Here is a 13,270-nt window from a genome sequence, read left to right as displayed (position 1 = left end):
GCCTTTTGCTCACCCACCTGGGACCCCAAACCTGCCCATGCTTTGGGGGGGTCCATCCTGGTCCCAGCAGGGACAATGGGAGTCCTGGTGAGTCGCGGGACCCCGTCCCTAAGCACACAGCAGCCCCAAGGCCCCTCACACGTGATCTCCGCCTGTGGAGACCCCCTCCCCCCACAGAGCGCAGAGCGGCGCAGCACAGCAGATGTTGGGAGGCTGTTTATTGGACTCGGGGCGGCCACCACCCACCTGTACAAAAACACCAGGCAGGCGTGGGAAACCGGGAGGGGGGGCGCGGCCTGCAGGGAGGGGCGGGGCTTCAGTTGGCTGGGGGCGGCGGGGGCATGTTCCCGGGGCCCTCGGCCGGCAGCGGGGGTCTCAGCATCGGAGGCATGGGGGCCGCAGGATGCACCCCCGGGTTTGGGGGGTGAACGCCAGGAGGCTGCGGGTGGACGCCAGGAGCTGGGGGATGCACCCCAGGAGCAGCGGGGTGGACGCCCGGGGGCGGGGGGTGGACCCCCGGAGGCTGGGGGTGGATGCCGGGGGCGGGCGGGTGCACGACCGGAGCTGGCGGGTGCACCCCTGGGGCCTGGGGGTGAACTGCAGGAGCTGGCGGGTGCACCCCTGGAGCCTGAGGGTGGACCCCCGCGGCGGGAGGGGGGTGGACCCCAGGAGCCTGGGGGTGAACCCCCGCGGCGGGAGGGGGGTGGACCCCTGGGGCCGGAGGGTGGACCCCGGGAGCAGGCGGATGGACGCCAGGAGCTGGGGGGTGCACCCCAGACGTGGGGGGGTGCACCACTGGAGCTGGAGGGTGCACCCCGGGCGCTGGGGGGGGCAGCTGGGGTGGGCCCGGGGGCCCTGAGGGGGCGGGCCCGCTGGGCGGCATGGGGGGCAGAGGCAGGCCCCCGGGGGGCGGCGGGGGCAGAGACTCGGGCAACGGGGGCCGCGGGGGGAGGCCGTTCATCAGGGGCGGTGGTGGCCGCTTCACCCCGGGGGGCCCCGCGGGCAGGCTGGGGGGCGCCGGCGGCTTCTCCATCTTAAAGTGGAACTGCAAAAAGAACTGGGGCGCACAGCGGGTGGGGGGGTCTCAGCAGGATCTTGGGGACCCGGGACCCCCCACCCCAGCTCACGCCCCCCCCACCCCGACCCCACCCACCTGTTTGGTCTCGCGGTTCCAGTGGGTCCAGAACTTGCCTTCGGCTTTATCGATCTCGCGGCTGGGCACCTGCAGGGCGGCACGGGGTGGGGGCACCCTCAGGGCGGGGGCTCTGGAGGGGGGGTGAGGGAGGGGGTGGGGGCGGGGCGCCGCTCACCTTGAAGGCGATGGTCTCGTAGGGCTCGGCTGCCATGAGCAGGTACTGCCAGCGCCGGTCGGGGGGCTCGATGCGCTGCTCATAGGCGGACATGAAGCGGTGGCGGGGCATGATGGCCTCGGCGATCTCGGGGTAGTCGATCTGCGGGGACCCGGGGGGGACACCGTTGCTCGGAGCTCCGGGGAAACCCCCTCGCCCGGAAGTGCGGCCTGTCCCCCCCCTTGACCCGGAAGAGCTGCTGGTCCCCCGGACCCCTCACCTGGAAGAGCAGACTCTGCTGGCCCATGTCCGTGTCCCTCTGTTTAGTCACTGCAACACAGGAGGGATGGCTCAGGCCCCACCCGTGGCCCGGGAATGGGGTGCCGGCCCCCACCCCAGTCCAGGGAGCAGGCCGACTCGGGACAGCAGTTGGCCGGTGAGGGCTGGGGGCGGAGCCCTGACCCCTCCAGGAGGGCAGCCCCCCATCTCCCGTGCTCTGGGGCTGCCCAGAAACCCCAAGTCCCACCAGATTGCAGGCAAAAGCCTCTGGGGCCCAGAGAAGGGCAGTTGTGTGGGCAGCCCCCACCAAACACACACAGGAGACACAGGCACCTTTGTAGCCGGGGCTCCCCGCCCCCCCAGACACACAGGCACCTTTGTAGCCAGAGGCCCTGCCAGGCACACAGGCAGCTCTGAGCAGGGGCGGCTCTAACAGACACATACACACACAGACATGGCACACCTTTGTAGGGGGACGGGGGTGGGGTGGGGGGGCCTGTTTGTGTGTACACACACACACAGCACAGCCACAGCTTTGTAACTACAAGCTGTTTGTGTAGACACACATGTACACTCATATGTGTACACGCACAGGAAGACACACAGCACCTCTGTAGTGGGCCCGCCCTGCCCATGTACACACACACGCACCCTTGCAGCTGGGGCAGCTCTGACGCACACACACACAGCACAGCTTTGTAGCGAAGGGGCTGTTTGTGTGAACACTCACACGTGTACACACACAGACACATAGCACCTTTGTGGTGGGGCTGGTCCTGCCCATGTACACACACACACATGCACACACACACACACACACGCAGATACACAGCACTTTTGTGATGGCCAGCCTTGTTTCACAGACACACAGACACACTGGCACCTTTGTAGCCGGGCCGGCCGATCTTCACAAACTTTTTCACCTCCACCTTGACCTTCTCGGGAGCCGGCTGGGCCGGGGCCTCCTTGGCCTCCTTGGCGGCTCGCCGGGCCCTGCAGAGGGGACAGACACGGCGGCGTGCTGGCCCCTCCACTCAGGCCCAAGGACAAAGGCCCAGGTGGCGCCCCCCCATCCCCTCTTCCCTGCAGCCCCAGGAACGAAGGGGAGGGGTGGGAGGGGAGGCAGGGCTGGGCTCAGCACTCACAGGTTGGTCTGATGCTTCTTCCCCTGGGTGTGTGCGAGGTAGCTGCCCTGGCGGAAGAGGGGGCCAGTCAGGGTGGGGAGGTGGGGCAGGGGCAGGCTGGGGGGGGGGGGTCAGTCGCTGCAGGGGGGCGGGCTGGAGAGTGAGGAGCCCCCCCGGGGAAGGGAAGCCGGAGGGGGGAGCTGGGGGGGGGGACATGCTCTGGACGCCCCGAGACTCACCTCATTGTTGTGCAGAGTCAGGCAGAGTTTGCACTCGTAGGAGCCCAGGTGGTTCTTCATGAAATAGGGGTCCTGGGGGGAAGGTGCCCGTTACACTGCGGCCCCCAGCCCAGGGCAGTGGCCCCTGCCCCACCCCCACCCACCCACCCCGGCCCCCTGCAGCAGGCCCGGCTCACTTTATTGATGTCGATGGTCTCCAGCGCCAGCTGCCGGAGCCGCTCCCGGCGGTCCCGGTTGCTCTCGGAGGCCGAGGCCACCCCCCCACTGCCCGTCTTGCCCCCGGGGCGGTGCTGGAAGTCCATGGTGCAAGCTGGGGGGCGTCACTCCAGGGGAGAAACCTTGGGGGGAGAAGCCAGGATGCGGTGCTGGGGGGTGGGTGGGGTCAGCAAGGCCACGCCCCCTCCTTCCTGGTCCCACGGATGAGTCCAGCGGTGACAGTAGGGGAGAGGCAGCCCGGCTCCCACTCTCAAGCATCTCCTCCTCTAGGAAGCCTCCCAGGATGCCTCACTGCTTGACAGAGGCCTACCAACCCCAACTCCACTTCCTTGGTGCGGTGGCATTTTCTGGAAGCTCAGCCACCCCCAGAACCTTGGCCTCAGATAACCCCAGAGAAAACAGTGTGATGCCCAGACCAGGAAGGCCAGGGCTGCAAGCCCCCTGGACCCGACACCCCAAAGAAGCAATCCCTTGGGGCTGGAGAGATAGCACAGCAGGTAGGGCGTTTGCCTTGCACGCCGCCGACCAGCGTTCGATTCCCAGCATCCCATATGGTCCCCTGAGCACCGCCAGGAGTAACTCCTGAGTGCAGAGTCAGGAGTCACCCCTGTGCATTGCCGGGTGTGACCCCCCCCCAAAAAAGCAGCCCCTTAGGAACCCCCGCTGCAGTCCAGCTGCCTCACACACTCACACACAGGGAGCCCCCTGGCTCCAGGGCTGTGACCACAAAGTCCCACAGACAACACGTGTCCTGGGATGGAGTCTACAGCTGGGTGTGTGTGTGTGGGGGGAGTCATGCTCTCTGGGACAGAGGATCCCCGCTCCCCAGTGCAGGCTGACACCCTTCTGGTCACATTTTCATCCCCTTCTAGAACAATTCTACCAAACGACTGGCTGGGAACAGGGCTGGGAAGATGGCCCCAAAGCACTGCTGGGGACGGGTCCCCAAACCAAAGCCCAACCCCCTCCCCCAACAAGCAAAAAACCCAATGCCCAGCAACAGCTGGACAAATACCAGGGTGGGGCTGGGGGGTCTTCAAACAGACCAGAGTTCCCAACTGTCTGTGGACACGCCCCATCCATCTACCAAGGGCCAGGGTGAGCAGCTCCGGGACAAGTCAGCAAGACCACCTGCTAGGGACCCCAGGCCTCCCACACCTACCCGCTCATTGGTATTCGGGAGCCGTGACCTTCCCCCTACTTCCTGGGGCAGACCTCAATCTCCTGCTCCAAAGCTCCAAGGACCCCCCAGCAGAACGTCAGGAGGAGGCATGGAGCTGGGGGGGGGGGGGAGCAAGCACCCTGCAGCCCCCAACTGAGGTTCCCTGATCCCCCAAAGAGAACAGCAGTGCCCTGCCAGGCTTAAGGGACCTGGTGGGGGTGGGGCCAGAAACGCCAGCAAACAGATTTGCTTGGGATCCAAGTGGAGAGGTTGACGCTTGTGGCAGTTAGCAGGGAGGTCGCGGCACCCCAGACCATAAAGGGGAGCCCACGGGGGGGGGGGGGAGTCTGGGGGAGAGAAGGCAGCACAGACGCGCGGGTCCTTAACGAGCACAGAGCTGGGAGGTCAGAGCTGGGAGGTCGCTGCATGCCAGGCAAGTGCCCACCCCGCTGTCCTCTCTCTCGGGTCCCCTCGCTGAGCATTCTAGATCCCAGCCTGAAACCAGAAACGTGGTGGGCTCTGGGGCACTGTAGGAGGTGCCAAGAGGGGTCCTTTATCTGGGAAGGGAGGGATGGGGACCGGGGTGCCTCCCGGCTGGCGAGGAGCATGAGGGGTCGAACCTGCACCTCCTGCAACTTGGCTCTCTCCCCAGCTTCACTTTCCCCCCACTTCTCTCTCTCTCTCTTTTCTTTTTGGGTCACACCTGGCGATGCACAGGGGTTACTCCTGGCTCTGCACTCCGGAATTACGCCCCGCGGTGCTCAGGGGACCCTATGGGATGCTGGGAATCGAACCCGGGTCGGCTGCATGCAAGGCAAACGCCCTACCCTTGGTGCTATCGCTCCAGCCCCTCCACTTCTCTTTTAAAAGGACAAACTTGAGGGGGTGCCGGAACGACAGTGCGGCGGAGAAGGGGAGTGCCTTAAATGCAGCCGACCCGGGTTCGAGCCCCGGGATCCCACAGGGTCCCCTGAGTGATCCCCGAGTGCAGAGCCAGGAGGAAGCCCGGAGCATCGCAGGATGTGGCGCACCGCCCCCTCCCCCCCCAAACAAAAAGAGCACAAACTTGGGGTCGAAGCGAGCTAAGGGATTTGCCTTGCATGCTGCAGACCCGGGTCCGATCCCCGGATCCTACAGGGTACCCTGAGCACCGCCGGGGGCGATCCCTGCGTGCAAAGCCAGGAGTCAGCCTGAGTACCGCGGGGTGCGGCTCAAAATCAAACCAGGGATGGGGGGCCCGCCCCCGTCACGGGAATTCACGTTGAGGAGGGGCCCCCAGGGGTCCAGGGTCGCGCCCCCGTCACGGGAACTCACAGCGATCGCGCAGAGGCTGCCGGGCCACGTGACTGGCAGCCCCCCACCCCCACCCCAGCGGATGTTCGGGGACAGTTCCCGGAGCTCGGGGTGGGGGTGGGGGGGCATTAAGCCTGCTCGACCAGGGACGCGGACCCGGTTTACCGGCCTCGGCCCGCGCCCCTCACGCACGGTCGCCCCCCGCCCCCCAGCTTCCCCCGGAGGCGCCCGCCGCGCTCCAGACCTGCACGGAGACCGCGCCGCCGTCGCCTTTTCAAGTCGCTGCCGCCGCCGCCGCCGCCACTACGTCCTGCGCACGCGCGGGTTGGGCGCACCAAGCACTTCCGGGGCCAAAGGGACGGGGCGTCCCCTGTGCGCATGCCCAAGCGGCTGAGCCCGGCGCTCTTCGGGGCCAGGGCAAGGGGGGCGGGAGGGAGGCGAGACCGGAAGTCAAAGTGCGCCTGCGCACTAGGCTCCCGGCCCGTTTCTGTCGCGCGCGGTCTCGCGCTCGCCTGCGTCTCTCGCGGGAGAGCGAGCAAACCGTTCGCCGCCACACAGCCGTGTCAGGAGCGGTCGCCCCCCGGGGAATGGGGGCTCTGGGTCCCGTTGCCACTCCGGTTCCCCCTTGTTCGCTGTTTCCCTCTCACAACGCCCCGTCTCCCACGAGCTCCCCAGCCCGCCCTGTCCGACGTGTCCCCCGCCGCCCCGCTCCCCGGGCCCGGTGAAGGGAAAGAAAAAAAAAGAAGGCGCGACCCGGGCACACGCAGGCGCAGTCGCGCCGGCGGGACTTCCGGAAGCGCGCGGCGCGACCTTTTTGGCGCGGGCGGGGACGGCGGCCCGGAGGGCGGCGGCGGCGGCGGCTTCGGGGGTCTCCGCGTTGTCACTCGCGCTCGGTCCCCCGGGGCCACCATGCGCTACAACGAAAAGGAGCTGCAGGCGCTGTCCCGGCAGCCCGCCGAGCTGGCAGCGGAGCTGGGCATGCGGGGCCCCAAGAAGGGCAGCGGTGAGCGGGGCCGGGGTCCGGGGCGGGCGCGGGGAGAAGGGGGCGCGGGGGAGGGGTCGGGGGCAGCGCCCGGCCACCCAGTCACGTGCCCGCCCGGTGCTCGCAGTGGTCAAGCGGCGGCTGGTGAAGCTGGTGGTCAATTTCCTTTTCTACTTCCGGACGGACGAGGCCGAGGTAGGGGGGCGGGGGCGGGGCGGGGGCGGGGGCGGGGTGGCCGCCACCCGGGAGGGCCCGGCGCGCCCCCACCCCACGCGTGCCCACGCGCCCCCTCCGTGTGCCCCCAGCCCGTCGGAGCCCTGCTGCTGGAGCACTGCAAAGTGAGCCCGGAAGAGCCCAGCGGCTTCTCCATCAGTGAGTGCGGGGCGCCCCCCACCCGCGGCTGCTGCGTGCACCCCACTCCCCGCTGCCTCCGCCAGATGCAGGGTGGGGGGGTAGACCCCGGAGGCTAACGCCTCGGCAGCAGGAGGAGAAACGGGCACTGTTGTGGGCTCCCTCCCGTCGCCCCGGGGTTTGGGTGGGCTCTGATCCAGGGGACGTGGTGTGGTGTGGTGTGGTGTGTGTATGTGTGTGTGTGTGTGTGTGTGTGTGTGTGTGTGTGCGTGCGCTCTGATCCAGGGGGCGTGGTGTGCGTGTGTGTGTGTGTGTGTGTGGTGTGTCCATAGCTGCCGCCCTCTGATCCAGGGCGCGTGGTGTGTGTGTGTGTGTGTGTGCGCGTGTGTGTGGTGTGTCCATAGCTGCCCTCCTCTGATCCAGGGCCCGTGGTGTGTGTGTGTGTGGGTGGGTGGGTGGGTGGGCTCTGATCCAGGGGGCGTGGTGTGTGTGTGTGTGGTGTGTCCATAGCTGCCCTCCTCTGATCCAGGGCGCGTGGTGTGTGTGTGTGTGTGGGTGGGTGGGTTCTGATCCAAGGGGCTTGGTGTGTGTGTGTGTGGGGGGGTGTCCGTAGCTGCCCTCCTCTGATCCAGGGGGCGTGGTGTGTGTGTGTGTGTGTGTGGTGTGTCCATAGCTGCCCTCCTCTGATCCAGGGGGTGTGGTGTGTGTGTGTGGTGTGTCCAGAGCTGCCCTCCTCTGATCCAGGGGGCGTGGTGTGTGTGTGTGTGTGTGTGTGGTGTGTTCATAGCTGCCCTCCTCTGATCCAGGGGGCATGGTGTGTGTGTGTGTGTGTGTGTGTGTGTGTGTGTGTGTGTGTGTGTGTGGTGTGTCCATAGCTGCCCTCCTCTGATCCAGGGGAGGTGGTGTGTGTGTGTGTGTGGGTGGTGTGTCCAGAGCTGCCCTCCTCTGATCCAGGGGGCGTGGTGTGTGTGTGTGGTGTGTCCAGAGCTGCCCTCCTCTGATCCAGGGGGCGTGGTGTGTGTGTGTGGTGTGTCCAGAGCTGCCCTCCTCTGATCCAGGGGGCGTGGTGTGGGTGTGTGGTGTGTCCATGGCTGCCCTCCCAGCCTTTGGGGGTCCCCCTAGTCACTCTCCAGCCTCTAGGGGGTCTGCTCCGGGATTTGGGTGGGGTTTGATCCAGGGGGCATGGTGTGTGTGTGTGTGTCCATAGCTGCCCTCCCAGCCTCTGGGGCTCCCCTCAGTCACTTTCCAGCCTCCGGGGGGTCCCCCCAGTCACTGTCCCTGCCTGCACTTGCTGTTTTCCGCATTTCTGTTCACTGCTCTAAGGGCCGCCAGATGGGGGCCCCACCCCTTCGCAGGGTGGCCTGGTGACTTAGGTGTAGTTGAGTCCATCCCACGCGCGTACTCCGGCTCCAGGGGAGTGCGTCATGGGTGACACGGCTGCCCATGTACTGACGGACACCCCCCCCCCAGGCTTCTTGGAAGACCCTGACCGGAAGTACCACTTCGAATGCTGCAGTGCTGAGCAGTGTCAGGAATGGATGGAGGCTCTGCGGAGAGCCAGGTGGGACTTGGGGGGTCTGCGTGGGTGGGGGTTGCAGGGGAACCGCAGCGGTGCGAGGCGCTGAGCAAGTGACTTCCTGCCCCCAGCTACGAGTTCATGCGCCGAAGCCTCATCTTCTACAGGAGTGAGATCCAGAAGATGACGGGCAAGGTGGGTGTGGGGGTGTCGGTGGGGGGTGGGGCGTCGCCACTTGGGGTCCACCCCTAACAGCCCTCCACTACCCTGCTGCAGGACCCCCTGGAGCAGTTTGGCATCTCGGAGGAGGCCAGGTTTCAGCTGAGCGGCCTGAAAGCTTGAGCACTGTTCTCGGGGCTGCCTGGCTGCCCTGGGGCCCCAGCCTGCGGTTGGGTTTGGACTCAAAGATGGGGTGCCTGCAGAGCAGCGCCTCTGGAGAAGCACCTCGCCAGCTGCCCTTTGCAGGTGGGGCACCCCGGCCAGCGGTACGATGCTGAGCACCGAGTGAGGAGCTGGACTGTGCGTGCACTCGGCGGGGTTGAATGTACTAAGGAGCTCGGGGCTCCTAAACTGTGAAGGGGGGTGGGGAGCCTGGGACCCTGCTGACCTGGGCAGGCCCTGCTGGCTCCTTCCTTTGCACAATAAAGGTACCTCTTTTATACTGGGCGCATGCGCGTGCATCCCATGAGACGGGACCAGGAGGAGTGCTTCCTGGAGGCGGTGGCGCGGAAAGAAAGGGCCCGAAGCCTGGTTTTGGTGGGAACAGTTTATTACAGCGGTGGGAGGCTGGACGCAGCGGTGGCCCCAGTAGGGTTACTTTGCTGGGCACAAGTTGAGGGGGCACATGGAGAGGGGGAACGAGCAGGATCTTAAATAGTCACAACTTGGAGCTTAAGCAGGCAGGCCAGTCCCAGCCACGGGGTGCCCGCCCCCCGAAATGCCCATGTGAGCAGCAGCAGCGGTGCCAGGCCTTTCCACAGCCGTAGTGGCGTCCCAGCCAGGAGGACCCCCCGCCTGCACCCTGAACGTAATGCCTGGGTGCCTGCCCAGGGTGGGCGGGATGCAGAGGTGGGGGTCAGCCTCGCACCTGGACAGGGGAGAGGGACGCGTGCTTGGTCCTGTGGCTTAAGGAGCCCCGGCTCCCTGCTGGGAAGGCCCAGAGGTGGGCAGGGCTGGGCAAGCACCTTGGCGCCAGGGGGCAGCCGTTTCGAGGATGGGCAGGTCGGGAACCCGCCCCAGCACCTTCTTCGAGCCCCACTATTGCTCTGGCTCGGGGTTCAGGCTGCCCCCAGCATCCACGTCTGGGGATGGGCTGTGCTCCCCACAAGCAACAAGCGAACCAACCCCAAGGCCCCCCCTTGGGGAGGTGTCAGCACCTTAGAGCAGGGCTCGGACTACAGCTGTTGGCAGCCACTGGCCCCTTCCAGGGGACCCGGGGCTCCCTCAGCCTTGGAGGCTGGGCCCCCCTGCGGCCCCGGCACAGTATAAATAACAAGGCGGCCCCGGCTCTCCTCCCCTCCTGGCTTCAGTATCCCGTGCATATCCCGTGGAAAAATAAAGCAGTCAGACCTGCCCTTTATAAACTCTCGTCACATCTCTATAAAATACTGTCGCTCTCAGCGCGACCCTCTGCTGTACAGACACTGGCCCCACGAGGCCCTGAGCAATGCACTTGTTCCCAGGCCGCCGCCCCGAGCACCAGGGCACCCGAGCGGAGAGTCAGCACCAGGACGGGAGGCGGCGGGCGGGTAGCACCGGGCCGGGCGGCTCGCAGCCAGACGGTAGCTTAGTTCTTCTCCGGAGACTCTGTACATCTTCGCGAGTTGCCTCGACCACTTCGGTGGAATAAAATAAGTCAGAATAGTTTTATACTTTTTAAAAAACGATAAATATTTTATCTATAACTATGGACAGCCGAGGCGGCCGCGCGGCTTCACAGTAGCGCTCGTCCCGTCGCCCGTCCGGCGGCGCTGGCCCGTCCTTGCATAGGTCTCGCGGTTGAGGTAGAATCCTAGTTACCTGCAGACACATCGCGGGAGGGAAGCGCGCCGTTAGCAAGGGCTGGAGGGGGGCGGGGTGGGTTATTCCCCTACGGGGAGAGGACACGTGGACGCAGGGATGCCAGTGGCCGGAGCGGTGGCCTCTCCCGCCAGGGAGCCCATGTCCTGTCAAGAGGGAACGCCCGCGGGGGCACAGGAGGCAGCTGTCCCAAGCCTGCCCCGAGTCCTGCCTGCTCGCCCGGCCTCTCTGCGGAACTTCCCACCCCAGGCCTGGGCCCATCTGGGGTCACAGGGGCGGCCCCGCGGCTCTCCACCGAGGCCAGGGCCGGGCAGCGAGGCCACCGCAGGGAACCGACTCCCCACGCTCCTCCCTCCCCGCACCCCTCCGCGGTCTGTCCCCGAAAGGCCTCCTGCTGCTCCAGCCAGCCCGCCGGGGCGATGGGCCTCCCACCCCGAGGGAGGGGGCCAGGGCCGCTGCTGCCGGCTCGTGGGGACCCCAGCGGGAGCAGGGTACGGCCGGCCCCAGCCGCGCAGCTCCGGGAGCTGCGCACGCGCGCCCGTCCAAGCAGCGCGGCCGCGAAGCGAAGCAGCGACCCGGCGTGCGGGCAAGCGGCCGGAGCGGGGCGGAAGCTGGACGGCCGCCGCCTACGGGGCGGCGGGGCTGGGGGCGCCCCAGGCAGGCGGGCGCTGCCCCCGGGCCCTGCTGCGGAGGCGGGCGCGGCCAGGAGGGCGCCCTCGGCCGCGGAAGAGGTCGGGTCTCCGAGCGGGCCCGGGCGGGCGCCGGCCCTCCTTACCTTGCGGAAAGCGACCGCTAGCTAAGCAAGTCTTTAGCGCGGCTTAACCCCCGCGAGGCGCGGGGCATACGGAGACGGCATGCCCAGGGAAACCCACACGGCGGGCGGCCCCGCGCTGCTGCCGGGCGGGATCCCGGGCGCGGCCGGCGCCAGGGCCAGCCCGGGCAGAGGCTGGTGGTGCACCGTGAAGGAGGGGCGGGGGGCCTTGTGCGGGAGGGAGGCGAGCTTGATGGACAAAGAGGCGTTAGCGGGCTGCAGCGAGGCGGCAGAAGCGGGGGGCAAGAAAGCTTGGTTAGGCGGGCGGGGCGCGAGGCTCTGCAGAAGCACAGGCTCCGAGTTAGACGCCAGCAGCGCGGGGGCGGGAGGCAAGGCAGCGTTAGGGGGGCCGGGAGCGCGGGGCGGGGGCGGCCCCGGCGGGGGCCGGCCCGGGTGCGGAGCTGGCGGAGGCGGGGGCGGCCGCGGGTCGGCGGGGGCCGGGCCCTGAAAGGAAGCGGCGGGGGCGGCGGCCACGGCCTGCAGCGGGGCCAAGCTCAGCGCGGCGCTGTGGCATGCAGCCCCACTGCCGAAGCTGGCTCCGAACGGCTGCGAGGAGGCGGAAGGCACCGCGTGGTTAAAGACACCTGCAAACAGGAGAGAAAACCGGCTTCAACCGCGGCTCTCGGGCCGCCGGCCGGCCGGCAGCCGCGGCAGGGGCGGGCGCGGGCGGGGCCGAGCGGCGAACAGCGGCGGCTCAGGCGGCCAGGGAGGGTCACTCACCTGGCGGTCAGCTCCGGGCCCGCCAGCCCACCGCGCCAACCCGCGAGGCGCCCACCCGCCCCAGGCCTGCACCGGCGGCGGCGGCGGCGGAGTCCGCGGGGCCCGCGGGGCAGCTCGAAGGCCCCGCGGGGAAGCGGCGGCTCCTGGTGGGGGCGCCCGCCGGCCCGGGCTGGTAGGGGGTGGCCCTGGGAACCTGCAAGGCGGTGGAGACGAAAGCCCGGCGCCGGTCAGGCAGAGCCCCCCCACTTCCTACCTCCGACGGCCCCGCCGGCCACCCCGGAGAAGCTGCCCATGGCATGCGAGTTGGTCAGTCTGGTGGCGGCGGACGAGACGTGCACCAGGCCCGCGGCGGCGGGCACGGAGCTGAACAGGGACTGGAGCACAGACGAGCCCAGGTTGGCCTGCAGGGACATGGGGCCCAGGGCGAACTGCGGCGCGGGCGCGAAGGTGCCCAGGAAGGGCCGGTGCGTCTGCGCCGAGGTGGCCGCGCTGCCCGCCGCGGTCGACGTCGCCGTGCTGAGGCCCTGGCCGCTGAGGAGGCCCCCAGGGGGAACTGCAGCGGCAGAGATGAAGAGGTTGGGGCCGCCCTTGAAGTCCGCCTCGCGGTCCCGGTCGCGACTCCGGCCGGCCTTGGCCCCATGCGCCAGGGCCTGCTTGTCGGGGGCCCCGCCGGAGGGTGGGCCCGGCTCGGCGGCCTCCTTGCCCTTGCCGGCTTCACCCTTGGGCCCCCCCAGTCCGTCCAGCTGTCTCTTGTTCAGGAAGGAGCCCGACTCGGCAGCGCCCTCCTTGCCGCGGGGGCCGGGGAAGCTGAGCGGGGCGCTCAGGCCGGCGGCCTCGGGGCCCTTGAGGGCCAGCCCAGCACCATCGTTGAAGCTGTGTAAACTGAGGTCGGCGAAGGCGAAGCCGTTGGGGGGGTTGCTAGGGCTGAGGCCCCCCGTCGCCAGAGGGCCAGAGAAGCCTTTCCGCGAGTGCGCAGCCAGCTTGGGATCGGCGGCCGCGTCGTCCAGCGGGGACCGGAAGGCGAACAGGGAGCCCTGGCACAGCGCCGTGCCCGCCTGCAGGGGGCTGTCAGCGGCCTTGGGCAGGCCGAGGTCCGAGATGGGTGAGAAGGTGGCCTTCCACTTGCTGCTGTTGACCGGCTCGCCCACCGGGGTGACCTTCCTGCTTGTCACGCTGCCACCTGCCAAAGGGACACTTGTGAGCCTGCAGGCACACATGTGGGTGTACCCAGAGGGCCCCACACTCCCGGGCCTCTTTCCAGGAAAAAAA

The 13,270-nt window shown here is 68.1% G+C and overlaps 3 protein-coding genes across 3 annotated transcripts in view; 1 reads left to right on the top strand and 2 right to left on the bottom strand.

The window, feature by feature from the left end:
* Positions 1 to 198: 198 nt before the first annotated feature.
* Positions 199 to 5,939, bottom strand: SF3A2 (splicing factor 3a subunit 2). The gene is made up of 9 exons (XM_056112791.1): positions 5,847 to 5,939; positions 3,108 to 3,269; positions 2,932 to 3,003; positions 2,714 to 2,760; positions 2,452 to 2,561; positions 1,570 to 1,619; positions 1,311 to 1,451; positions 1,154 to 1,222; positions 199 to 1,057 (listed from the first exon to the last, which is right to left on the bottom strand). The coding sequence occupies exons 2-9, from the start codon at positions 3,231 to 3,233 to the stop codon at positions 317 to 319; spliced, it is 1,356 nt and encodes a 451-aa protein (XP_055968766.1). The 5' UTR covers positions 3,234 to 3,269; positions 5,847 to 5,939; the 3' UTR covers positions 199 to 316.
* A 518-nt stretch (positions 5,940 to 6,457) lies between these two features.
* On the top strand, positions 6,458 to 9,117 carry PLEKHJ1 (pleckstrin homology domain containing J1). Its single transcript, XM_056112812.1, has 6 exons — positions 6,458 to 6,605; positions 6,712 to 6,779; positions 6,890 to 6,956; positions 8,406 to 8,496; positions 8,583 to 8,646; positions 8,728 to 9,117. The coding sequence occupies exons 1-6, from the start codon at positions 6,512 to 6,514 to the stop codon at positions 8,791 to 8,793; spliced, it is 450 nt and encodes a 149-aa protein (XP_055968787.1). The 5' UTR covers positions 6,458 to 6,511; the 3' UTR covers positions 8,794 to 9,117.
* A 2,147-nt stretch (positions 9,118 to 11,264) lies between these two features.
* Positions 11,265 to 13,270, bottom strand: part of DOT1L (DOT1 like histone lysine methyltransferase) — a 31,127-nt gene continuing 29,121 nt past the window's right edge. The window contains exons 26-27 of the mRNA XM_056112817.1: positions 12,255 to 13,181; positions 11,265 to 11,865 (exon numbers count right to left, since the gene is read on the bottom strand). Coding sequence (XP_055968792.1) covers positions 11,279 to 11,865; positions 12,255 to 13,181 — 1,514 coding nt within the window. The 3' untranslated portion in view covers positions 11,265 to 11,278. The remainder of the gene's footprint in view (positions 11,866 to 12,254; positions 13,182 to 13,270) is intronic.

The sequence above is a fragment of the Sorex fumeus genome, unplaced genomic scaffold, assembly GCF_029834395.1.
Source record: "Sorex fumeus unplaced genomic scaffold, SorFum_2.1 ptg000019l, whole genome shotgun sequence".
Taxonomy (NCBI): domain Eukaryota; kingdom Metazoa; phylum Chordata; class Mammalia; order Eulipotyphla; family Soricidae; genus Sorex; species Sorex fumeus.
The sequence above is the reverse complement of the archived record's forward strand: the minus strand, read 5'-3'. Positions and strand labels throughout refer to the sequence as shown.